Source organism: Ranitomeya imitator, chromosome 1, assembly GCF_032444005.1.
Source record: "Ranitomeya imitator isolate aRanImi1 chromosome 1, aRanImi1.pri, whole genome shotgun sequence".
NCBI classification, from domain to species: domain Eukaryota; kingdom Metazoa; phylum Chordata; class Amphibia; order Anura; family Dendrobatidae; genus Ranitomeya; species Ranitomeya imitator.
In genome coordinates, this window is record NC_091282.1 from 224,764,833 (window position 1) to 224,790,213 (window position 25,381).

General features: G+C 43.6%; 1 protein-coding gene across 1 annotated transcript in view; it reads right to left on the reverse strand.

Moving 5' to 3' along the window:
• Positions 1 to 25,381, reverse strand: part of LOC138666094 (golgin subfamily A member 6-like protein 22) — a 190,631-nt gene that overhangs the window by 56,313 nt on the left and 108,937 nt on the right. The window contains exons 8-15 of the mRNA XM_069754224.1: positions 20,212 to 20,263; positions 17,626 to 17,794; positions 13,711 to 13,803; positions 11,662 to 11,754; positions 11,223 to 11,335; positions 9,523 to 9,658; positions 8,961 to 9,131; positions 3,384 to 3,509 (exon numbers count right to left, since the gene is read on the reverse strand). Coding sequence (XP_069610325.1) covers positions 3,384 to 3,509; positions 8,961 to 9,131; positions 9,523 to 9,658; positions 11,223 to 11,335; positions 11,662 to 11,754; positions 13,711 to 13,803; positions 17,626 to 17,794; positions 20,212 to 20,263 — 953 coding nt within the window. The remainder of the gene's footprint in view (positions 1 to 3,383; positions 3,510 to 8,960; positions 9,132 to 9,522; positions 9,659 to 11,222; positions 11,336 to 11,661; positions 11,755 to 13,710; positions 13,804 to 17,625; positions 17,795 to 20,211; positions 20,264 to 25,381) is intronic.

Consider the following 25,381-nt stretch of genomic DNA (forward strand, 5'->3'; position numbering starts at 1 on the left):
AGTACATCCCATGAGCTGGGACGTATGGAAAACTGCCCTAGCCTGGGTGCCTGCCATGCGTTGAACATGTGAGTGTTATCTTTTCTCCTTTATTCCCTTTATGTTATAATTACCCGTGTACATATTTGCAATTGTCTCATTTGTAATATCTATATAAAATATTTTTGATAAAGCACTGCCTAATTTTTTATGGGATATAAGATTTAATATTAGTTCGTTCTCCTGTTCTAAACCGTACCCTAAGTCTTCTGAAGGGAAATACGCTACTGTTACTGTTGTGTTGGGTTAGCTTCGGACCCGTTTAATCGAAGCTGGTGGCGGCGATACCGGGTGCAGGCTTTTGGGGTGCTGCTGTAGCGACTGCGGCGTTGATAATTATTGTTCCTGCCTAAGTGGGAGTAGTTTATTGCGTCGCTGCAGCGTGCCCAATAGCCAGTACATAGCAGGCAGCCTGTCTCTCGACTAATTACCCTAGGTGCAGTACCTAATCTGACCTGAGAGTAAAGGGGGGGCGCCAGAGAGCTGCAAGTGTTAAGTGGAACTGTAAGCGGGATATACATAAATCCCTGCAGTTCGTGGTACAGAGAAAAGCAGTGGGATACCTAAAATAAACCCCTGCTGTAAACTAAGAGGTCAATAGCCTTGTGTGTGGTTGTTCATCACATCGTGGAGTGGAGGGATAACTAAGATAAGCCCCCCTGCACATGTGATAGCCGTCTGTTGGCCTAAAGTCACCTCGATCCGTGACGTAGGGGTGACGGTCACGGTGGGAATCCTGACCAATTGGTGACAGCGGTCAGGGGAATCGTGACACCAGGGCTTGAAGGAGAGTCTCCTCTCCTCCAGACCCTGGGAACCACACACCGACATGCAGGATCGCTTCCTGCACACGCCGTACCCAGCGTATAAGACGACCCCCGACTTTTGGGACAATTTTTAGGGGTCAAAAAGTCGTCTTATACGCCGGGAAATACGGTAATCCCTATCTGATGTATTTAAAAACCTGATCATCTGTATAGTACCTGTATAAGCAGGGTTCAGAGAGGGAATATCCATGTGGACATGCTGGATGGAATAGCTTAAGTGCAAATGACCCACAAAGGAGTGGTGGACTCCCCAGTCTTGTAGAAGCATGTGCAAGTAGCCCATGTGTTTCTGGTTCTATAATTGTTCTCTTGTTTCTACAAGACTGGGGAGTCCACCACTCCTTTGTGGGTCATTTGCACTTAAGCTGTTCTTTGATGAAATAGTCTGCAGGTGTCATGTCGCATTTAGAGAGCCCCTAATATGCCTAAACAGTGGAAAACCCCCACAAGTCATGCCATTTTAGAAACTTGATCCCCCCGCAAAAGGAATTTATCTAAATGAGTGGTGAACAATGCACCTTTAATCCACAGTTGCTTCACAGAATTTTACAACATTGACCTGTGGAAATAAAAAAAACATATATTTTTTCACCCAAAAAGGTGTCTTAGTCACACATTTTTTAATATTCACAATTTCTCCTGAGTAAGCCGATACCCCTATGTGGTTGAAAATACTTTTGAAGCACAGTAAAAACCAAAGACAGAAACATAATAATACCCTGCAGTAAATAAATAGCATAGTGCATGAAAATAATATACGGTATCTACCGTAGTTAACATGTTTTTTCATTAAAAAAATGAGAAAGCCATCCCGCCTCATCAAGGCTACCGTAATTGGGACAATCCTAACTCTAATATTAAAAACCTTATCGTTTGTCAAGTGACATGCATGTGGATAAGGGCTGAGACGGCTTGTGCGAACATGCGCTTACATGCTGCATGCACACAAATTTATGTCCCAGTTCATACCTTCGTTTTTTTTCTGTCTGTCTGCATCATGTGCATATAAAGGTGTGGCCTTCCTTTCTTTTGAGCTGGGCATTATTGATGTGGTCTCCCTTGGCTCTGTGCATCCCAGCCCTTACCCACATGCATGTCACTTGACAAACGGTAAGGTTTTTAATATTATAGTCAGGACTGTCCCAATTACGGTAGCCTTGAAGAGGTATGATAGCTTTCGCATTTTTTGGATCAAAAAAACATGTTAACTAAATACCGTATATTATTTTCATGCACTATGCTATTTATTTACTTCAGGGTATTTAATCATTATGTTTCTGTCTTTGTTTTTTTTCAATTCAATTTTTTTTTACGCCATTTACCATATGTTAAAAGTGTTAACACAGCTTATTTTTTCGGGGCAGTATAATCACAGCGACGCCACATTTATATGTTTTTTATGTTTTGCTGGTTTTACACAATAAAAACTATTTTACGGAAAAAATAACTTTTTGCATCGCTGTATTCTGAGACCTATAGCTTTTTTATTTCTCCGCTGACAGAGCTGTATGGCGGGACAAGATCATGTTTGCAGTGATACCAATTTTACTTACATTTGACTTTTTGATCACGTTTTATTCCATTTTTATTCAGCGGTATGATGAAGAAGCATAGTTTTTTGCCATGTTTTTATTTTTTTTATTTTTTTTAAGGTGTTCACTAATGGGGTTAACTAGTGTGACAGTTTTATAGATCAGATCATTCCAGAAGACACAATGCAAAATATGTGTTTTTTTTTCATTAGTTATTTATTTTTATTATTTTGTGATTTTCTTTTATTTTTGCATTGAAATGCATTATACCTGTCAGTGCAGCACTTACATAAGCCTCCTAGACCATTCTCTTGCCATCGTCGCTGTCATACCCGGGTTGCCATAACAACCATTGGGCCTTTACGATGAAGTCGCGTTGGCACGGATCGGAAGCGAGACATAGTAACATAGTTATTAAGGTTGAAGGAAGACTTTAAAGGGACACTGTCACCTGAATTTGGAGGGAACAATCTTCAGCCATGGAGGCGGGGTTTTGGGGTTTTTGATTCACCCTTTCCTTACCTGCTGGCTGCATGCTGGCTGCAATATTGGATTGAAGTTCATTCTCTGTCCTCCATAGTACACGCCTGCGCAAGGCAAGATTGCCTTTGTGCAGGCGTGTACTACGGAGGACAGAGAATGAACTTCAATCCAATGTTGCAGCCAGCGGGTAAGGAAAGGGTGAATCAAAAACCCCAAAACCCCGCCTCCATGGCTGAAGATTGTTCCCTCCAAATTCAGGTGACAGTGTCCCTTTAAGGCCATCTAGTTTAACCCATAGCCTAACCTAACATGCTCTCCCTCCCCTAGTTTCCTAAATGTGATCGATATCACGTATGCTAAGCTCCCGGCAGCGAATCGCATGGTCACAACTCCTAAGCCATGCACGATCACCATGACATACCTATACGTCATCGGTCAGGAACCCCTACCCGACTATGATGTATAGGTACTACAAATGTTGTGAAGGTGTTAATGAACTTACCTGCATTTGGGTCTCAGACTTCTTTTCAAGCTCCTGTAGCTGTGACTTAAGTAGCCTGTTCTTCTCCTGCTTTTCCACACAATCTGCCCTTGATTCTTCCAGTTTACTCTGACATTCCTCCAAATTCTGCAAACAGAATCATATTTTACCTGATTAATATTAAAAAGTTTTTAGATTAACCTAAGATGTAAGAACAATTCTTTTATAATACTCAATATAACCAATTATACATAAAAGCACTCCCATCCACACAACGGACCTAGTGACTGTGAGAACAATGATTGAGGCTCCTGAGACACAAACGAGAGTAATGGAATAATTGCTTTACCTGATTACCAACCTTGTAAGTCTGGCCTTATGTATGCACTCATTTCACCTGGAAAGTGTTCAGCTTCAGGATTCAATGTTTCCATTCAGTGACAGCATTGGAAGACATGCAGGCTGGATCTTAAGGTACCGTCACACAGTGGCATTTTGATCGCTACGACGGCACGATTCGTGACGTTCCAGCGATATACTTACGATCTCGCTGTGTCTGATACGCTCCTGCGATCAGGGACCCCGCTGAGAATCGTACATCGTAGCAGATCGTTTGAAACTTTCTTTCGTCGTCTAGTGTCCCGCTGTGGCGGCATGATCGCATGGTGTAACAAAGGTGTGCACGATATTGTATACGATGTGCGCATAGTAACCAACGGCTTCTACATCGCAAACACGTCATGAAATTATCGCTCCAGTGCTTCGTGCATTGCGAAGTGTGACCACAGTCTACGACGCTGGAGCGATAATGGTGCGATGCTGGAGCGTCACGGATCGTGCCGTCGTAGCGACCAAAGTGCCACTGTGAGACGGTACCTTAAGATCTAGCCTGCATGTCTTCCAATGCTGTCACTGAATGGAAACATTGAATCCTGAAGCTGAACACTTTCCAGGTGAAATGAGTGCAGTTAAACTGACAAGAAGGCAAATCTTTAATAAAAGACAACAATAAGATCAATGTAACTGATGCTCCATGCTGAAAAAAGTCCATATCCCTTAAGGTACCTTCACACATAACGATATCGTTAACGATATCGTTGCTTTTTGTGACGTAGCAATGATATCGTTAAGGAAATCGTTATGTGTGTCAGCGACCAACGATCAGGCCCCTGCTGGGAGATCGTTGGTCGCTGAACAAAGTCCAGAACTTTATTTCGTCGCTGGATCTCCCGTGGACATCGCTGGATCGGCGTGTGACACCGATCCAGCGATGTCTTCACTGGTAACCAGGGTAAACATCGGGTAACTAAGCGCAGGGCCGCGCTTAGTAACCCGATGTTTACCCTGGTTACTAGCGTAAAAGTAAAAAAAAACAAACAGTACATACTTACCTACCGCTGTCTGTCCCCGGCGCTCTGCTTCTCTGCACTCCTCCTGTACTGGCTGTGAGCGTCGGTCAGCCGGAAAGCAGAGCGGTGACGTCACCGCTCTGCTTTCCGGCCGCTGTGCTCACAGCCAGTACAGGAGGAGTGCAGAGCACAGCGCCGGGGGACAGACAGCGGTAGGTAAGTATGTACTGTTTGTTTTTTTTTACTTTTACGCTGGTAACCAGGGTAAACATCGGGTTACTAAGCGCGGCCCTGCGCTTAGTTACCCGATGTTTACCCTGGTTACCCGGGGACTTCGGGATCGTTGGTCGCTGGAGAGCTGTCTATGTGACAGCTCTCCAGCGACCAAACAGCGACGCTGCAGCGATCCGGATCGTTGTCGGTATCGCTGCAGCGTCGCTAAATGTGAAGGGGCCTTTAGAGCTGTGGATTCCGCTCTGCGTGCATTGTTCCAATAGTCTTTAGTCCAAGGCCAGGTTCTCACATCATCATTATTAATCTTTCTTTGTGAGGGTGCATTAAGGCTACGTTCACATTAGCGTTTCGCTAATGTGCGTCGCTGTTGCGTCGGCGACGCAGCGGCGACGCGCCCCTATGTTTAACATGGGGGACGCGTGCGTTTTTTTGGTAGCGTTTTCCGACATGTGCGTCGTTTTCTACGCTAGCGTCGGACGCAAGAAAATGCAACAAGTTGCATTTTTCGTGCGTCCGATTTTCGTCAAAAAACGACGCACGCGTCGCAAAACGCAGCGTTTTTGCTCGCGTTTTTCGTGCGTCGTGCGTTGCATCGCCGTTGCGTCGCCGACGCACCGGCGCGCAACGCTAATGTGAACGTAGCCTAACACTGCACATTGCAAAGTGTAAATGACTGCTGACCGGCAACGTGTTTACCACTCAGCCTTGTTTAATAGCTTGTTTCCACAGGCCAATTCAGCTTGTAACAGATTGTTCAGTGCACACAGGCTGCCATTGTTCTTGGCAGGGCGGGTGCCATTTACACAAGACGATGCACTGCCAGGAACAAAGACCTTTTGCGCAGCACAAAAGATCATTTCAGCTGACAATCAAGTGATATGTGTGTTCATCGGGGTATCGGCAACTTGCTTCGACTGCACAATTATCGGGAAAAAAGCACTCCTGGGAATAATGACTAAAAAGTGGACATCTACAATACCTTAATATCAATCTAAGGATTTTACATAATTTGCCAACTAATTTTTATTTCAAATTCCTTATGTTAGACACTTTCTCATTATTAAAGCCATTAGATTATTAAGCTCATTAGGTCAGAAGATCAGGAGGATTAATTTTGTTTGCCGAACTAGTCGAATGTGCTTTTCAATACAACTGAAAGAAAGACATTCCAACCAAATGTATGATAAAAGGACACTGATACAGGTCTATGGCACCTCTGATGTATATGTCTGGGACATTTCTCAATCTAATGTATCTGCTAAAAGTGATGTTCAAAGCTAATGTGATTTAGGTTAAATGCTGTCATAAACACTAGGTTTAGCAAGACCACTCAGTCATCTACTATATATGGGGAACATTAGAATCTCCCCTCACAGATAATGTAGGGACAACGACCAATGCTTTTGTTCCTGTGTGAGATGAGCAATCACAAGAAGTGCATTGCTATGAATTCTGAACACATGCAGTCCCAGCCAAACATTCATGTGTATGGTGAGGTCTGACGAGACAAATAAGCTTTCAGCAGACATTAGGTGCATAAGCAACTTTAGTGTCATAGATCAAGACAATCCTCTCTGAGCTGATTACAAGTGGAGCAACAAATCTCTTTCCTGTCCTGATTAATGATCCTAAGGGTACCGTCTCACAGTGGCACTTTGGTCGCTATGACGGCACGATCAGTGACGCTCCAGCATTGCACCATTATCGCTCCAGCGTCGTAGACTGCGGTCACACATCGCAATGCACGACGCTGGAGCGATAATTTCATGACGTATTTGCGATGTAGAAGCCGTTGGTTACTATGCGCACATCGTATACAATATCGTGCACACCTTTATTACACGATGCGATCATGCCGCCACAGCGTGACACTTGACGACGAGAGAAAGTTTCAAACGATCTGCTACGCGTACGATTCTCAGCGGGGTCCCTGATCGCAGTAGCGTGTCAGACACAGCGAGATCGTAAGTATATCGCTGGAACGTCACGAATCGTGCCGTCATAGCGATTAAAATGCCACTGTGTGACGGTACCCTAAAGCCAATCCTGTTTGGCTAACAATGGATTGCCTAATGGGGTATTCTCAAATTTGGGCGTAATCACCTATCCATTGTCTCAAGAATCAATGGAGTGGCAGTGCGCATGATTGACCAGTGCTACAGTCGCACGGGTTCTCTGGATCAGTGGGGTTCCCAGTGGTTGGACCTTCAGTGATTGTGAAGTCATGCCCTATCCAATGAATAGGTGATAACTTTCATATTTAAGACAACCCTTCAAAACTCATTCTGTTAGGGTATAAGCATAACTTACCTCTGGATGTAAAAAAAAAGGTAAGATCCAAACCTTAATTATGGAGCTTTATTTACCACACATTAAACCTAGAAATCCCTTAAAGTTGATAAAGGTACAAGCCATAGGCCCATTTCACTCTCTGAAATATGCATTTACTTTCATGGAGCCAAAATTAGAAATAGATCCCAATAAAACATAAGAGCCACAAAGCTTTCAGTTCTACTTCTTGTAGCTTTAGGTTCACCTCCAATGCACAGGAAAAAGTGACCATACGTGCAAAGTGTGAATTGTACCCTTTACACACATTGTCACAGTAGTTACCATTTCAAAACTGCAAACTGTGATGCAATAAATCACTGAATGTAAATAGTGGCTAACGTTTCATATGACATTCATTTATATTTGGAGCGCCCCCAGACACAGGGCCACGCGTTTCGGTACCGGGCCTCTCTGGTTCGGTTCGGAGGCTGTCACGGTGGCTAGACCCGGTCCGCGACCCTGCTAAGGGGCGTCCAATGAAAGTAGGGGAACAGTCTGTCAGGGGTTCGTGACGCCACCTGTGGTGTTCGGTCAGGGTGACCGACGCTGCTGTGGGGTCCGCTGGGGTGATGGAATGGCAGCCGGATGGTATACAGTACCTTCCCACAGGTGAAGTATGTCCCCAGGGCTTCCCAGTGGTGTAGGTGGCGATGGTGTGAGGTGCAGTCAATAATGAGGACACAAAGTTGCAGTCTCTTTACCTCTTTACTGAAGGCTTCAGGATCCTCAATCCAGAGTACGCTTAACAGGGCTCTTAGAGACCGGCCGGTCCGATGGGCACATCCAGAGTTTCCCTCGCAGATGGAAATCGTTGCCTACCACTAGCGCCTGTGTGTTGTAGTCCTACCCTGCTGAGCATTCGGAATAGTCCTCACAACTGCTGTTCTCGTTCGTTCGTTCTCTACAGCTCTCTCTCGTTCTCTTTAGTTCCAGATGTTACTAGTTTCCCGTCCCCCAGGTATATTTTGGCTAGGACGCACCCGTATGACGGGAAGGCTTGGAGGTCTTCCGGGACCCTAGAGACGCCCCTCTCCCAATGTTGCCCCCTATGTCTTCTTAGGAAATTTAAGGCAGACAGCCAACCTATAATTAACTGTCCAGCGGAGTTTGAAGTAAGGCCTGAAGTCAGTTACTCCTACGGTGTTCCCGCCACCGACTACGCGCCTCAGTAAGATGTTGCCTCTCTCTCTCTCGGCACGACTCTTACTGGCTCTCCTTTGTGCTTGATCTCGTTTACACTGTTCCACAATATCCTTCCCTTCGTGTCTCTTTCTTAGGATATCGCCACGGGGTGTGCAGGCGCGGTTCCGTTACGTTCTGTTCTGTTCGCTAGGCACCTGCCAGGTTCCCACGCCTGACACGGGCCCCCCTGTGCCTTCTCCCTGCAACACCCCCTGCCACGGGATGTTGCCTGAATCCAACCCAGTCAGCTTCTGACTAACTTCCTCCCCAGCCCCTAGTTTTACCAGTGTGAGGAGTGGCCCAATAAATAAAGCCTTTTTCTCCCCCTAGTGGCCGGAGTGTGAAGTGTAATGTGTTCTGGTGATACCTGGTCAGGAGAACTCCTTAGTGCCATCAGACGTACCGCCACTCTCCTTAGCGGCAGAGTGCCATACTGCAACGACCAGGTCTCTGGGGCACTGCATATTCACAAATAAAGCCTTTTCTTTTTTGTTCAGCCTACCTCATGCAACATCTCGATCTTTGCTCGGGATGTCCTCTGCTCGGAGAACAGCTCTGACTTTGCGTTGTTCAGTTGACGTTCTAGCTCCTGCCTTTCCATAAATGTCAGACTTCCTTCCAGATGTCGCAGACGTGCCTTTAACTCGTCTCTCTCCGTTTTCAGAGAGGAGATCTATTTGGGATTAAAAATAAGTTCAACTAAGCTCTAAATAGCTAATACACAGTAGTGTGTACCAATCCTAGAAAATAGATTTATTTATGTTATTATTTATTGCTTATTCAGTGTCATCATATTCTGCACTTTACAGACATCATCATCACTGTCCCCATTGGGGCTCACAATCTTAATTCCCTATCAGTATGTCTTTGGAGTGTGGGAGGTAACCGGAGTACCCGGAGGAAACCCACGCAGATACGAGGAGAACAAACTCCATGTAAATGTTGTCCTTGGTGGGATTTGAACCGAGGACCACTGAGCCGACAGGCTGCCCCGGATCTATGTGAATGATGTAAATGATGAGGCATGGGGTGGATGCCATCATATACTGTATTACTGAGGTTACCTCGTACTGGAAGCTGGCGACTTGGCTGCTGTGAGTACTGGAGCATTGCTGTCGTACAGATTCCAGCTCCAGTTCTAGTTCCTGCAGTTCCTTCATGTACTCGCTGCGCTTGTACTCCAGGATCACTAGCTCACGCCTACAGACAGCAAAGGAAGTTGTAATATTGAGATAATACCTATTAAACCTATATGAAAAATTATCTTCTATATATATAATTGTCTAAGGGTTTTTCCATCTGTCTGTCTGTCTGTCTTTCTGTCTGTCCAGGAAATCCCGCGTCTATGATTGGTCGAGGCCGCCAGGCCTCGACCAATCAGCGACGGGCACAGTATCGACGTAGAAATCCCGCGTGTCTGACAGGCGACAGGCACAGCGACGATGATGTCATAAAGGACGTAGACATCCCGCGTCCCTGATTGGTCGAGGCCGCCAGGCCTCGCCCAATCAGCAACGAGCACAGTATCGACGTAGATGTCATAATGGTTGCCATGGCGACAATGATGTCATAAAGGTTGCCTCGACCAATCAGCGACGGGCACAGTCTGCCGCGAATTCTGGAATCATCATTGTCCATATACTACGGGGACATGCATATTCTAGAATACCCGATGCGTTAGAATCGGGCCACAATCTAGTCCATATATATAATTGTCTAAGGGTTTTTCCGTCTGTCTGTCTGTCTGTCCTGGAAATCCCGCGTCTCTGATTGGTCGAGGCCGCCAGGCCTCGACCAATCAGTGACGGGCACAGCATGGCGACGATGATGTCATAAAGGTGGCTGCGACCAATCAGCGACGGGCACAATCTGCCGCGAATTCGCCTCGACCAATCAGCGACGGGCACAGTATCGACGTAGATGTCATAATGGTTGCCATGGCGACGATGATGTCATAAAGGTTGCCTCGACCAATCAGCGACGGGCACAATCTGCTGCGAATTCTGGAATCATCATTGTCCATATACTACGGGGACATGCATATTCTAGAATACCCGATGCGTTAGAATCGGGCCACAATCTAGTTATTATATAAAGATAGAATGAAGAGTCTACTGAATGTGAGGACTCAATATAACATTTGCGCACAATAATCTCGGAAAGAACAAAGATTTTTCTCACATATAACATTTTTTTTTCTTTAAATCAGGGATGGATTTATAATACAGTAGAAACTATAGCAGTTTTCTCTTACTAGTGGCTCTGGATGTGTGGTTCTTGGGCCCATTGCTCATGGCTCTCTTTCGCCAGCTCAACAGACTATTGCGCACATGCGTGTGTTGCGATTCCACTGCTCAGTGTCTTGGATGCAGTGAGTGACAGCTCAGTCGTCCAATCTAGTGCTGGGTCAGAATTTTGAGTGACAGCTCGGCCGTCCAATCTGAGACTGGGAGGTGCTGGGCTCACTTCAGGTGTACCCTGTCCTCAGTGATCACTTAGCTACCTAACTACTGAGGGAAGTTTAAGAGAAGCAGCTCCTGAGTGGCCACTGTTTGGCTGCAGCGCTCACGTAGCATAACAATGTGTTTTGAGCACCGAGATGAGCTGGTGCAGTAGGCGAGTCTGTTATTTTTATTTTACAGTCTGAGTGTGGCTTGTCCAAGTGTGGATAACATCTTAAATCCAGGACATATGGACACTGAATTCATATACCTCTTTTCCATATAAAATGAATGGCATTTCTATCGGCTCTGTTACTCGTTACCTGAAGTCCTCCTCTGTGACCTGACTTTCCCTCACTCGTGACTCCATCTTCACAACTTCTTTCTGAGTAGTCTCCAGTAGATCACGTAGAGACTGCAGGTCATGGTATGTTTCCTAACACAAACAGAGCATGTAATCATTCACCATATATCAGATTTATATCTTACAGGCTAAGGGTGGTGATAACTGTGCATATGTAGGAAATAATCTGACCCTAAAGGGCAGAAACCTGAGCAACATTAATATGGGCTACAGTAGTGCTCAATATCCGCCTCTTACAACAAAGGAAAACATCAAAGGAACGACCATCTTCATCACCAAGATTTAATAAACTCAAAGCAAAATAGCTAAAAATCTAATATTTTTTTTTTGTATACAGTTAGTAGTCAGGCTGTGAAATATAGGGGCTGGCAGAAAATGACAGTGGCAAGATTAGTTACCTTTTTCTGTTGCAAAACGTCATTAAATAGCTGTTCAGCTTCCCTGTACTGAGATCTCCTTTGTGACAACCTCTCTTCTTCACTCGCTACATCCTATGATGTTACAAAAAAAGTGTTTAGGATGAAAGGGCTTGTCTGGTCTTTAGCTAAAAGCGTGTAGTTACTCTATGTGACCGCAGACTCCTGGATCCGCGCAGCACGTGCCCCGCACACTGTCAGGATTCCTCGGTGTTGGTGGCATGTGACCAGAATGTAGCTGAAAGTATGCAAATCACATGCCACCCGCTCTTGATGTCGACTCCAGGGAATCTTGGCAGCGTGTGGTGCGCGTGCTTTCAGGATACATAAATCTACGGTCATATGGCATGACTGCAGACCTTTAGCTTAAAAACTGGACAACCCCTTTAATATAATAACAACAACAACAACAACAATAATACATGGTTTTCAGGTGAACTGGATGAATGTAAATCAAGAAGATAATTTTTTTTTTAAAAATTGTGTTTTGTGATCCACTTGATGTCATCCAGTTAATTTTTACGTGTCCCTTTAAAGGGAATCTGTCAACAGGATTTCAACTCCCAACCTATGTATAGGTGCAGAAGAAATACTGTAAAAAAAAATGTTTCACACCAACGGTACAAATATTTGATCCAAATAATACATATAGTGCAGTAAAAATAGCTGTACACCTAGTTTTTAAAGGGAATATGTCAGCATGTGATAGGGAAAAGGAGAGTGGGGCTGGAGATCGGGTTGACATGGTTGTCACTCAGAATTAAGACTGAATGGATTAGAGCAGCTTGCAATGTACTATGACACATGCAAGCTGCAGAAGAAAAAAGTTCAACATTTTTGTTTAATGGGGTGTTCTTGAGTTCTTACATTGCATTAATTGAATAAACAGCATAAAAATAAGCAAGTTCACAATTGACATGTTTTTTCGATCAGCTGTCATTCTTCTGCAATGAGAGATTTTTCGTTTTATACTGTACAGCTCGTTTTCCATGAAACCCACCTGGTCAGAGGGAGACCGATTAATAGAAAATTGGAGAAGTCCAGACTAGGATGAATAAGAGCCACAAAAAGAGTTTGTGCAGTGTCAAAGGTAAGAAAGGGTCAAATTCCAGAGATGTTTTTGAGGTGTAGATGAGAGGAGCGAGCAAGTGATCAGATGTGGTGAGCGAAGGAAAGATCTGAAACAAATATGACACCAAGATAGAAGTGTGCTGCAATGGAGGAAAGGTGGAGCCACACATGGGAATGGCAATATTGGGTTTGGGAAGGTTAGTGGGGGGAGGAAACACAAGGAGTTCAGTGTTTGACAGATTCAGTTTTAGAGGACATAATGTTGGAGACAGCAGAAAGACAAATCACTGATATTTTGCAGTAATGCAGGCTGATCAGGAGACGATGTGTAACTACAACACACAGCCTAATAAGTGACACATCCCTGTAATCAGGATCTTGTGCCCGATATTATACTGCCCTCAGATTAAATAGGAAAAAAATGACAGATTCCCTTTAACCACAGGCTTTTACTTTTCTGCCATCTTTTTGAATCACCATGTATTCTTCTGAGTATTTTTATTTCACTGGTAAGGCCAGAGTCACACCAGTGAATGGTATCCAATGTGAGAGCAACAGATGCGATATGCTAATGACTCTCGCCTCCTGCTCTGCTGTGAGCGTGAGCCAAGTGTCCGTGCTCTGATCCTCTCGCATGAGGAGACGGAGAAAGAGATTTTCCATCTCCTCCATTGCTGTAGTACGCAGGAATGCGTGCAATACTATTCTCCCAGCCATTCGCCGCATGCTGCGGTTGTTTTCGCATGTCAAATCGGCATGAGAAAATACTGCAGATGTGCACTGCCCCATAGAATAACACTGGGCCGAGTGCAATCCAATTTATCAGATTGCACTCGTCCAATTTATTCGCTCGCCCTAAAGCTGATATCAGTGCCTCATATTCCTAAGATAATATGTGCTGTATAAGACATCATTGCCAGAGAGCTGCCTTCCATCTGGTAATTAGTTTATATTACTAACCCTGCGCAGTTTGCCAATAGTTTCCTCCAGCATTACCCGTTCAGTCGCGAGTTTTTCGAGAATTCTCCGGTTCTGTGCTTGCTCAGGGGAGCGCTGTAATAAAAAATATTTCCTTAAAGGGGTTTTCCTGCAAACAAATAACATTTTAATCAATAGATCTTGGAATAATAATAATTTCCACAATTGGATGTGGTTAAATAAAATGTTCCTGTGCTGAGATAATCTTATAAATGTGTCCCTGCTGTGTACTGTGTAATGGCTCTGTTTGCACGGTCAGACACATACATTACACAGTACACAGCAGGGGCACATTTATAAGATTATCTCAGCACAGGAACATTTTTATAACACATCCAATTGTGGAACCAAGTTTCATCTCAAGATCTAATAATTATAATGTACTTTGTTTGTGGGACACCTCTTTAAATAAGGAGAGGAACTTGAAAATAATAATAATCCCTACTTTTACAAACGCTTCTATTTCATGGCAATTCCTCACTTCACAGCCATCTGTCTGACGATCAACAAGAACCATGAGACGCTGGGTTGTCTGAAACATATTAGTCCACCCAACACCCAAATGTTATCAGTGGCCTATGCTCCATTGCAGAACTGGGTAAATTTGCCTTTCAGACAACCTGGAAGTAAATATAATGGTGGTAAAGCAGTTGTCGGGCTGTCCAAGAAGCCGACAAAACGAAGAATTTACTAAATCATTTTTAAGACCTTATTTCTAATGATGATGGCTATAATGATAACGATTAAGACCGAAATTTGGAGTTCCCACCAGTTTCCAAGCGTAAAATTACTGGCAGGGTCACAATTTTTTTTTTTTTTTTTGCACAGCCTTGCGGGCCTTAGCGCTTTACATTACAGAGTTCATTGAAGAGGCAACCATAACCAAAATGGCCCTTGTGACAGAAGAATATGTAAAATGCCATAGAAGCTGTTGAAAAAGCACATAAAAACAGACAAAATTCACAGGACTGGCATCAATGTGCAAAACACTGGGACCTACATCTGCCATCCTTTCACTGAATGAGCCAGAACATTTATACTAGAGGCCATGTGGGTAAAATCAAACATTCGCGGCTGTGGATAAAAGCATGAGCTGGGGAGGATTTGTGTCATGATTCCAGCGCTAACAGCTCAGCCGCTCTATAGGATAGGGTTGGGCTGAGCTGTCAGTATTGTGAGTTACAGCCCAATTGCCCAATCTGAGGCAGTGACGTGCTGGGTTGTCAGTATTGTGATTGACAGCCCAGCTACCCAATCAGACTGGGCCTGCAAGGTCTTACAACTGTTATACTTTCTGAGTACTTACCTGGCTATTTAGCTGGCTAGCTATTATTACACCTTGCCAGTTGTAGCTTTTAGCTCATTGGTGCATTTTGCTTATTTTGATTACCCTTTGCCTTTGACACACTCTGACCTTATACTGCCAATAAAAGAAAAGAAAATATTTAATGCAGAAGGGATCATCCAAATTAATCAATATAATTTTATTAACCCCTTCCCGACCTCCGCCATACTATTACTGCGGAGGTCGGGTCCCCTGCTTTGATGTGGGCTCCGGCGTTGAGCCCACCTCAAAGCCGGGACATGTCAGCTGTTTTGAACAGCTGACATGTGCGCGCAATAGCGGCGGGTGAAATAGCGATTCACCCGCCGCTATTAACCAGTTAAATGCCGCTGTCAAACGCTGACAGCGGCATTTAACCGGCGCTTCCGGCCGGAAATGATCGCATCGCCGACCCCGTCACATGATCGGGGTCGGCGATGCGTCATGATGGTTACCATAGAGGTCTTTGAGGCCTCTATGGTTACTAATGCCGGCCTGCTGTGAGCGCCACCCTGTGGTCGGCACTCATAGCAAGCCTGCATTTCTGCTGCATAGCAGCGATCTGATGATTGGTCCTGTGTAGCTGATCCGATCCAGTTGTGCCAGCTTCTAGCCTCCCATGGAGGCTATTGAAGCATGGCAAAAGTTAAAAAATGTTTTAAAAAATATGAAAAAAATAAAAAAAAATATAAAAGTTTAAATCACCCCCCTTTCGCCCCATTCAACATAAAACAATAAAAAAAAAATCAAACCAACACATATTTGGTATCGCCGCGTTCAGAATCGCCCGATCTATCAATAAAAAAAAAGGATTAACCTGATCCCTAAACGGCGTAATGAGAAAAAAATCTGAAACGCCAGAATTACTTTTTTTGGTCGCCGTGACATTGCATTAAAATGTAATAACGGGCGATCAAAAGTACGTATCTGTACAAAAGTGGTATAATTAAAAATGCCAGCTCGGCACACAAAACATAAGCCCTCACATGACCCCAGATCACGAAAAATGGAGACGCTATGGGTATCGGAAAATGGCGCAATTTTTTTTTTATTTTTTTATTTTTTTTAGCAAAGTTTGGAATTTTTTTTTACCACTTACATAAAATGGAACCTAGACATGTTTGGTGTCTATGAACTCGTAATGACCTGGAGAATCAAAATGGCAGGTCAGTTTTAGCATTTAGTGAACCTATCAAAAAAGCCAAATAAAAAACAAGTGTGGGATTGCACTTTTTTTGCAATTTCACCACACTTGGAATTTTTTTCCCATTTTCTAGTACACGACATGCTAAAACCAATGATGACGTTGAAAGTGCAACTTGTCTCGCAAAAAACAAGCCTTCACATGGCCATATTGACGGAAAAATAAAAAAGTTATGGCTCTGGGAAGGTGGGGAGCGAAAAAAGAGAACGCAAAAACGGAAAAGGGCAAGGTCGTGAAGGGGTTATGCAACAAAGCCAATATTACATATTAAAAAAACGTAAAAAGTCAAAAGGCTGGAACAAAAATATATACTCAGACAAATCCCTTGTTAGGGTATAAGTCTTCACAAGACTTCACATTGCTTTTACCTTTGAACAAGTATTTGTGCCATTTTGAGGTATATTTGAGGCTCATTTCTTGTACATGGCACTGTTGGTCCTATTTATTCATGCACTATAGGTCTCACACTATCTGCTTGCAGATTTATTTATCCCACTATTGCATGGTGATCAGGTTGGCATCATATTGATACTTTCTTGCTTTCCATATTTTGTAGGCACATTTTTACCTACAATGACGCCTCTTTTTTGCCACCTGCACCCAAGTACTGATCATACAAAAAGTGATCTTGCTATTATATTGTCTTATTGCAACAGTGTTTGTATCTGTGATATTCATTGCTAGATGTCCATTTATTTATTCATTGTATTTTCTATCTTTGCTAGATGGGAATTTGTCTGATTATATATTTTTTTGTGCCAGCCTTTTGGCTTTTTAAGTGTTTTATATGAATTTTTGGCTTTGTCGTTTAATAAAATTATATTGATTAACTTGGGTGATCCGTTCTCCATTGCATACTTTCTTTTCCTTTTTTGCTAGTACATGTTCATTGAGCAAGCTACAGGCTGATCCCCTATATTTGGTTGTGACCTCTTTTTTCCTTGTGTACTCTGACCTTTGTTAGCAGATCCCCTTCCTTTGCCTCTAACTATCAGTTTGTGTTATCCCTTTGTCAGGGACTTTTGCAGTGACTTTTAACTCATACAGGGAAACTTGACCTCCTGTTTCTACATACAGCTTATAAGGATTCGGCTGGTCAGTTATTAATCACGTGATATCATAGACCTAGTGGAAAAGAGAACAATTAGATGGGTAGAAAGGCAAAATGAGCAATTGTAAGTATACAGTGCTGTATAATATGATGTTTGCAATATATTTAGAGGATAAAAACTTTGATGGGAGGAGTAGGTATAACATCTATGTGGCTACCAAAAGTTCAACAAGTAACAATAACAGTATACATAGTATAAAGATGATAATAATGAGAAAAGGAATCTAATGCATCAATACAGTCAAACTATCTGCCTACCAAAATGTCATTAGGAACGCTTTTTGCACGGTTGTCTCTGGAGGACTCAGCAGATTTATGAGGGCAGGGGATCCATCGCTTTGAACGTTCATCCTTTGTTTCTCTATTCGTACATTTTCTTTCATACTCCTCTTCTTCGTCTGTGGATGTCCTGCTGAAGTCAGGGTATCTGAAAGAAAAATGATTAGTAAGTAGAAAGGGTGAGATAATGCAATTACCATGTACAGGTCAGATCAAGATATTCTCTATTTGGAAACTTTTTTTGCAGCAGACAAGCATGGCAAAACACTGCACAGCGTGACAATCTTCAGCAATGAAAACTAAATACATATAGGAGCTGATCTGCAGTACCCAGGAACGGCCACTAAATGGTGTATGGAGTTGTACATGTACATATACTCCATGTACATATGGCAGCTGCTGACGTTGGTAACAATCGACCTGTAGTGGTGCCAGGTTCCAAAAGCATAAGGATCTGGTATTGATGACCTTTTCTTAACCCCTTCAAGACGCAGCCCTTTTTCGTTTTTGCGTTTTCCTTCCCAGAGCCATAACTTTTTTATTTTTCCGTCAATATGGCCATGTGAGGGCTTATTTTTTGTGGGACGAGTTGTACTTTTGAACGACACCATTGGTTTTACGATGTCTTGTACTAAAAAAAATGGGAATAAAATTTGCAAGTGTGGTGAAATTGCAAAAAAAGTGCAATCCCACCCTTGTTTTTTGTTTGACTTTTTTGCGAGCTTCACTAAATGCTAAAACTGACCTGCCATTATGATTCTCCAGGTCATTACGAGTTCATAGACACCAAACATGTCTAGGTTATTTTTTATCTAAGTGGTGAAAAAAAATTCCAATCTTTGCTAAAAAAAAAAAAACAAATTGCGCCATTTTCCAAAACCCGTAGCGTTTCCATTTTTCGGGATCTGGGGTCGGGTGATGGCTTATTTTTTGCACGCCGAGCTCACGTTTTTAATGATACCATTTTGCTGCAGATATGTTTTTTTTGATTGCCCGTTATTGCATTTTAATGCATTGTCGCAGTGACCAAAAAAACGTAATTCTGGCGTTTTGAATTTTTTTCTCGCTACGCCGTTTAGCGATCAGGTTAATCCTTTTTTTTTAATTGATACATCGGGCGATTCTGAACACGGCGATACCAAATATGTGTATGTTTGATTTTTTTTTTATTGTTTTATTTTGAATGGGGTGAAAGGAGGGTGATTTAAACTTTTATATTTTTTTTATTTTTTTTTCATATTTTTTAAAACTTTTTTTTTTTTAACTTTTGCCATGCTTCAATAGCCTTCATGGGAGGCTAGAAGCTGGCATAGCTTGATCGGCTCTGCTACATAGGAGCGATCATTAGATCGCTCCTATGCAGCTGAATTACAGGCTTGCTATTATTATTATTATTATTATTATTTATTGTTATAGCGCCATTTATTCCATGGCGCTTTACATGTGAGGAGGGGTATACATAATGATGAGCGCCAACCACAGGACGGGGGTCGGCGATGTGCTCATTTCCGGCCTGATGGCCGGAAGCGGTAGTTAAATGCCGCTGTCAGTGTTTGACATCGGCATTTAACTAGTTAATAGCGACAGGTGGATCGCGATTCCACCTGCCGCTATTGCGCACACATGTCAGCTGTACAAAACAGTTGACATGTCGCGACTTTGATGTGGGCTCAGTGCCGGAGCCCACATCAAAGGGGGAGACACGACATGCTCAGTAATAGTACGGCACATGTCGTGAAGGGGTGAAAGAGGTTTTCTCATCTCCAAGATCCTATCCCTATATGTAGTAGGCATAATAATAATAATAATAATAATAATAATAATAATAGCAAATACCTCTAATTAGAAATGTAGAATATCTCTTCTAATTCGCTATGTTACTTACCCAATGCTCCTATTTTGCATGATTATCAACTAATACTGCAGTTCATTTTTTTTTTCACTTTAGTTTCAGGTTTCTGCATTTAGTGCCGGTAAGGATGTGATCTCCCTTTCTTTGAGCTGGACACTAAGTATAAAGCTTCCCATCTGCTGTGTGTCCATATTTGGGACCCGATCTCGCTCTGCCCTTATTTACATTGACGTCACTAACGACACATGATAAGGTTTTAGTACTATAGGTTAGGACCATCCTGATTTGGGTACACCTTGACGCTGGTGGGTTGGCTTTTGATCAAAAACGGTGTTTACGAAGTAACCAATCACATTAAAACTCATGTGAAATAGTAGTCAGTACACAGCTCATGTACAGTGATTCTGATTAACTTCAGTTAAACTTTAGCCGTTCAAAGTCTTGGAATGGTCCAACCAGAGTCCAGACCAGAATCCAAATGAAAATCTGTGGGCTGATCTGAAGAGGGCGCTGTACACAAGAGAAACCCCCACAATCTGACAAATATGGAGCACTAAAACAAGTAAGAGTGGGCAAACATTGCCAACTGCAGATGTGTCATACTGATAGACTCATACTAGAAAAGACTGAATACGGTCATAGATTCACAGGGTACTTCTACAAAATATAAATTTAAGTGTGTGCATATGTAAAAAAAATAGTGTAAATTGTACCTTCCAGAGATACTCCTACTGCGTGTAACGCTTCTGGTTTTGAGACTCGCATCTGTTAGGAAATAAAAATAAAAATAAAACATGTGTACACACACACACGCACGCATGCACGCGCTCTCTCTCACACACACACACACACTGTGAAATAAGTATTGAACATGTCACAAATTTTCCAATATATTTCTAAAGGTGCTCCTGACATGAAATTCTGACCATTTGTTGGTAACAACCCATCCTATCCACACATGCAAATAAAATAAAACCATAGATGTCCATAAATTAAGTTATACAGTGGCATGTAAAAGTTTGGGCACCCATGGTCAAAATTACTAATTATTGTGAACAGTTAAGGAAGTTGAAGATGAAATGATCTCTAAAAGGCCTAAAGTTAAAGTTGACACATTTCCTTTGTATTTTAGGCAAAAAGATATGTACAGGTGCTTCTCACAATTAGAATGTCATCAAAAAGTTTTTTTTTTTTTCAGTTCTTCAATACAAAAAGTGACACTCATATTATATAGAGTCATTACAGAGTGATCTATTTCAAGTGATTATTTCTGTTAATGTTGATGATTATGGCTTACAGCCAATGAAAACCCAAAAGTCATTATTTCAGTATATTAGAATAACAAAAAACACCTGCAAAGGCTTCCTAAGCGTTTAAAGGGAACCTGTCACCGGTCCGTGACGCCCATCAGACCGGACCGCAGCGGGACCGCCCCTGGGTGAGTATAATCTAACCTCTTTTTCTCATCTTTCAGGATACATTGGGGGCTTATCTATAGCATTACAGAATGCTGTAGATAAGCCCCTGATGATGGTGGGCTTAGCTCATCTTCGATTTTGGGGGTGACAGGTTACCTTTAAAAATGTCCCTTAGTCTGTTTCAGTGGGCTCCACAAAGTAAATGTCGCGCTGCGACTGTACATGAGATAGGTAAATGAGCCCTTCACTGTCCCTGGGCTGGAGCCATAACTATCAATGTTACCCAAAGGTAACTCTGAAGGTAAGGAGGTTTGGGCCTTGTGCTTCACTGTTCTCCTGTTATATCTTAAGTTGTCCCCACCCCTTCCCCTAGGAGGTCCGGGACAGAAATGCTAGTGTATCAAGCAACACTGATTGTGAATCAATTTCTCTTGCTGGTGTACAAATGGAACAGACAACAGATAAATAATTAATAGGCAATTAGCAAGACACCCCTATAAAGGAGTGCTTCTGAAGGTAGTGATCACAGACCACTCAGGTAGTGCAGCTCATCCAGGATGGCAGAGCCCTGCAAAATGACCTCCATAAGGCCACAAAAATCAATGTACCTGCTCAAACTATCAGAAGTAGACTCCATGAGGGTGGTATGAGGGCACAACATCCACAAGTGGGTATTGTAATTAAGAGCCCAACACCGTGCAGGGCGATTGGCATTTGCCAGAGAACACCAGGATTGGCAGATTCGCCACTGACGACCTGTGATCGTCACAGATGAAAGCAGATTCACACTGAGCACATGTGACAGACGTGACAGAGTCTGGAGACGCTGAAAAGAACGTTCTGCTGTCTGCAACCTCCTTCAGCATGACCGGTTTGGCAGTGGGTCAGTAATGGTGTGGGGTGGTATTTCTTTGGAGGGCCGCACAGCCCTCCATGTGCTCGCCAGAGGTAGCCTGACTGCCATTAGGTACAGGGATGAGATTACACCATATGAATGTGCACTGGGCCCTGGGTTCCTTGTGATGCATAATGCTAGGCTTGATGTGTCTGAAGAGTGCAGGAGTTCCTGCATGATGAAGTCATTAATGCTATAGACTGGCCTGCCCGTTCCCCAGACCTGGAGCCAATCAAGCACATCAGGAACATCATGTCTCTTTCCTTCCACCAATGTCACGTTGCACCAGAGACTGTCCCAGGAGTTGACTGATGCTTTAATCCAGGTCTGGGAAGAGATCCCTCAGTAGAACACTTGCGGCCTCATCAGGACAATGCCCAGGCACGTGGAGGAGGCCACAAACATTACTGAGCATCATTTTCTTGTCTTGAGGCATTTCGACTGAAGCTGTATGAGCCTGTAATTTGATTTTCCATTTTGATTTTGAGCATTATTCCAAATCTAGACCTCCATGGGATATTAAAAATGATCAATGTAAATCAAAATTATGCTTTCTTGTGTTCAAAGCATTCCACTATGTAATGAATAAAGATTTGCAACCGGAATACTTCATTCAGTGATATCTAGGATGTGGGATTTTAGTGTTCCCTTTATTTTTTGAGCAGTGTGTGTGTGTGTATAATTTTCCAACTACAACTGTTTTGAAGCAAAGGTGAGCAGCAAACAATATGAAGGATGGTGGCACACACTAGTGATTTTTACTTCTCTACATATCTAATGTAAAGCGCCACAAGATTCATAGCAATTGTTTTATGGTCACATGATACCTGAAAAAGCAGCAGAGGAGGAGAGCCGGATAACAGAGATATTCACTGTCTAAAAACTTCTATTTGTGAGCTAATGTATAAAGGCTTAAAATGTGCGCGGTCTTAGGTTAGCCCAAGCAAAATAATATATTATATCGCAGATGAGACAGAATAGATGTCTCTTCCCTTGGACTAGTCGTGCCTTGGAAACTATAATTAAGCCTGGCTATGAGTGAGAGCCTGCATTCAATCTCTGCAATGGCGGGATCGCTGGAAATATCAAGCATGTGCGCGAGTGCAACATAGAACACCTTATCAGAGTACATCCGCATCCATAGCGCTACAGCAGTGGTTTGGGACAAATAACAAAAGTGTGAGGAAAAAATAATTCACATAAAAAAAATAAATATGTAACATCCACCCGACCACCAGCACAACAAATTTAGATAAAAAAAACAACCTTTAAAGAAAACCAGTCAACTCTAGATTCCCTATGTGAGCAAATGTAGGACATGCTAGAGGGAATATTTAGTATTCAGAGCTTGTGTACATCACAGGTACAAGTCATAGGAGAAAGGCGCCCTCACATCTTCCCTGCCATCGGAGCAGCGCAGAGCACTGAGTAGTCCCAGCTGTTCTCCGATCATGCCCACTGCTCAGCTGACTGACGTCTGAGCCGCCTCTGATCAGCATCTCTCCTCCGGTTGCTAAGCTGAGGTGTCTCTCAGGACTCCTGATTTTTTTTTTCATTTCTTGTTATTGTACTGATATGTAAATAACTAGTAGAAGTTTTTACTTCTGTCCCAATACCTGCCTCTTCTCCAGCTGTCCGTCCATTTTGCAGGTAGTTCTCTCCGATTTGCTCCAAGATGTCAAGCCTCAATGATCTTCTTCTGCTGACCATGTTCTCAAAGCTGCGCCCCAAGTGATGAGCTCTGTGCTGCTTACACTATGTGCTTCACTGAGCATAGTGGCTTAGCTTGTGATGGAACCAGGTACGGACTGGGACTGAAATTCAGCCCTGGCATTTGAAATCACACAGGCCCGTGCTGTCCCCGTCCCCCAAGCATCAGATGGGATATATTACTAATACTAGATGGTGGCCAGATTCTAACACATCGGGTATTCTAGAATATGCATGTCCACGTAGTGTATTGCCCAGTCACGTAGTATGTTGCACAGCCACGTAGTATATTGCACAGCCACGTAGTATATTGCCCAGCCACGTAGTATATTGCCCAGCCCACGTAGTATATTGCACAGCCCACGTAGTATATTGCACAGCCACGTAGCATATTGCCCAGCCACATAGTATATTGCCCAGCCACGTAGTATATTGCCCAGTCACGTAGCATATTGCCCAGCCACGTAGTATATTGCCCAGCCACGTAGCATATTGCCCAGCCACGTAGTATATTGCCCAGCCACGTAGCATATTGCCCAGCCACGTAGTATATTGCCCAGCCACGTAGCATATTGCCCAGCCACGTAGTATATTGCCCAGCCACGTAGTATATTGCCCAGCCACGTAGTATATTTCCCAGTCACGTAGTATATTGCCCAGTCACGTAGTATATTGCCCAGCCCACGTAGTATATTGCACAGCCCACGTAGTATATTGCACAGCCACGTAGCATATTGCCCAGCCACATAGTATATTGCCCAGCCACGTAGTATATTGCCCAGTCACGTAGCATATTGCCCAGCCACGTAGTATATTGCCCAGCCACGTAGCATATTGCCCAGCCACGTAGTATATTGCCCAGCCACGTAGCATATTGCCCAGCCACGTAGTATATTGCCCAGCCACGTAGCATATTGCCCAGCCACGTAGCATATTGCCCAGCCACGTAGTATATTGCCCAGCCACGTAGTATATTGCCCAGCCACGTAGTATATTTCCCAGTCACGTAGTATATTGCCCAGCCACGTAGTATATTGCCCAGCCATGCAGTATATAGCACAGCCAGAGTATATAGCACATCCCAAGTAGTATATACTCACCTTCCGTCAGCAGCTGACACCACTGCATGTGCTGCGCTGTTTCCTGCTGTCGCAGTCGTCATGAATAACCGCAGCCGTCATCACTGACAGCGGCCACAAATTTAGTCTCCGGCTTTTGGCGGCGGTAGGCCCAACAGCGTCCATGGTCCCGGCCAGCTCCGCCTTCCTCATGGTGACTCCGCCCCCTTTGCAGCGCTCCTGGCCGGGCCTGTACTGCCTGGCCACTACCAGCAGCCGCTAATTTAGTCCCAGGCTTTTTGTTGGGGTAGGCCCAAAAGTGCCCATGGTCCTGGCTGGCTCCGCCCTCCTCATGGCGACTCCGCCCCCTTTACAGCGCTTCTGGCCAGGCCTGTACAGAGTGGGCGGGGACTCGCTCTGCATACTTCCTGGCCTCACCTGCAATTTTGTCTATGCCCACTGGCTGGCTGCGACCAATGAATATCCGGGACAGAAAGACGGAAGTATCCCTTAGACAGTTATATATTACTAATATTACCCTGGAAGGAGGAAAGGAAGATTTTCTACAAGACCAATATTTCTAATGACTCCCGTGGCCTGCTGGGGTAAGTGATGGAGTGAGCAACTTTGTGCTCCGTCACAACTCTTAACAGTATGGTTATCTTGAGAACACAGATTCTGTTAATAACGTAGCAGACAAAGCAGCCCATGACCACACAGGCTCTTCTGGCCTTTGCCAGAATTGCCAGATGGCCAGTCCGGCCCTGGATGCAACATTTTGGGCTTGCAGCAAACCTTCTAC